A 1,887-nucleotide genomic window follows, 5' to 3' on the forward strand; every position below is an offset into this window, starting at 1 on the left:
AGCAAAGCAGCTAACAATGGAGTTACAGAGAGGGTTAGCAAGTCAAAGAAAGTGAAAGTGTGAAAGTGTAATGACCCCCGAACCCATTCCCTAGTTATGTACCAAGCATGACATGCTATGGAATGAAATACTCCTTTAGTTAGTTTGGGTTAGCTGACTGAACTGTGTCCCCCCCACACTGCCTGTAGTGAGAGCGAGTAGCTGCAGTATCAGAAGCTGAGAGGGACCTTGAATTTGGTGCAAGCACTCCCCACCACCAGCTAAAAAGACACCTCATCAGTTAACTTCTTCATACCAGCCACTGTAAAGTTAACTCTTTCCTTACTACTAAAACCAGCACACTTCCCTAACACCTTATGATGCTATAAGATTCTGTGCATACCAACTCTTACTTGAGTGTGTGAGAATACTCACACATCTTGTAAAATCATGCCTTTAGGGAAGCAGCTTCTGCACCTAGATTTTAATGTGTCTTTTATAAATGAAGTTTTAACAAGATGGGTGGTGGGTTTTCTGTTTTTGTTTTAAATCTTACCTTTTACTAATTTTGTCAGTGATTGTTTTTTTTTTTTTGATCAGAGCTCTTCAGTAATTGCTGCAGTGATTAAAAAAAATCAGAAATGGCTAAAGCACTCAAAACATGACAGCATTTAATTTTCCTGACTCAGACTTCTGTTAAAGCCTCAGAACCAAGAAGTGAAAAAAATCCTTATGTTTTAGTGCTATGTTTTGGTATTCCCTTTTTATTAGTGTGTTTAATATAATCTATGAATAGTGGTGGGATTTTTAGTGACTCCTACTCATAAGAGAGATTGTCATAGTGATCCATCAGTGCTGTTCCATAGACACTACTTCCGTTTGAAATACACTACTCAGTGTTGAGAACAGATATTGTAAATGATCTGCGTGACTAGTACAAACTGTAGCTGATAGTAATGTCTTTTGATAAGCTTTCTCAGTCATCAGTGGTGAGGTACCGAGGCTAGATGCAACACTCATTTAGAGCATGAATTTGAGTTTTAGCTTCTTTGAAGAAGCTCTCTAAGAAGCATTCCTGTAGTGCCTATGTACAGAGCTTTAAAATTGCCAGATTTTCATAGGTTTAGAACTACACAATGTAGTAAGTGCTGCAACTAATTCCCATTTCAGGCTGAAAAATGCTTCTCCAGAAGACGTGGAATATTATAACTGCCAGCAGGAACTTACAGATGATCTACATAAACAGTATCAAATAGTGGAAAGGATAATTGGTACGTGACAAACTTCCAGATGGAAAACAGTATTGAGAATTTTACAAGTTTGTTGCTTGCATGTTGAATTTATCGTTAAGAAATTTAGGTTATTAATATCCCTATAACGACTCAAGGCAAAACAAAATCTCTGATGAAGAGAAAAGTTGTCATACTGTCTTTGATGTGAAACTAGTTCATGTTGTCTTATCACCTAAAATGAATGCTTTCTTAAAATACAGAAGGAAAATATTGATTTGGTATTTTTCATGCATTTCTGCAGCTCATTCAAATCAGAAATCAGCAGCTGGTTATCCAGATTACTATTGTAAATGGCAGGGTCTGCCTTACTCAGAATGTAGCTGGGAAGACGGTGCTCTCATTGCCAAAAAATTTCAGGCATGTATTGATGAGTATTTTAGCAGAAATCAATCCAAGACCACTCCGTTTAAGGACTGTAAGGTGAGCGTGTAATTTCAGTGGTTTTATACTCTCTCAAGGCTGAGAGAATTGGGCTTGTTCAGCCTGGAGAAGGCTCCGGGGAGACCGTATAGCAGCCTTCCAGTACCTGAAGGGGGCCTCCAAGGAAGCTGGGAGGGGACTTTTTGCAAGGGCCTGTAGTGACAGGACAAGGGGGAATGGGTTTAAATTGAAAGCG

General features: G+C 38.8%; 1 protein-coding gene across 1 annotated transcript in view; it reads left to right on the forward strand.

Annotated features, from left to right (window-relative positions):
* Positions 1-1,149: 1,149 nt before the first annotated feature.
* The window catches only part of LOC104511752 (chromodomain-helicase-DNA-binding protein 1), a gene marked incomplete at both ends in the record, with an annotated part of 7,947 nt that continues 7,209 nt past the window's right edge, over positions 1,150-1,887 (forward strand). Inside the window, 2 exons of the mRNA XM_010154487.1 lie at positions 1,150-1,250; positions 1,513-1,691. Coding sequence (XP_010152789.1) covers positions 1,150-1,250; positions 1,513-1,691 — 280 coding nt within the window. The remainder of the gene's footprint in view (positions 1,251-1,512; positions 1,692-1,887) is intronic.

This window comes from Eurypyga helias, unplaced genomic scaffold (assembly GCF_000690775.1).
Source record: "Eurypyga helias isolate BGI_N326 unplaced genomic scaffold, ASM69077v1 scaffold17086, whole genome shotgun sequence".
NCBI lineage: Eukaryota > Metazoa > Chordata > Aves > Eurypygiformes > Eurypygidae > Eurypyga > Eurypyga helias.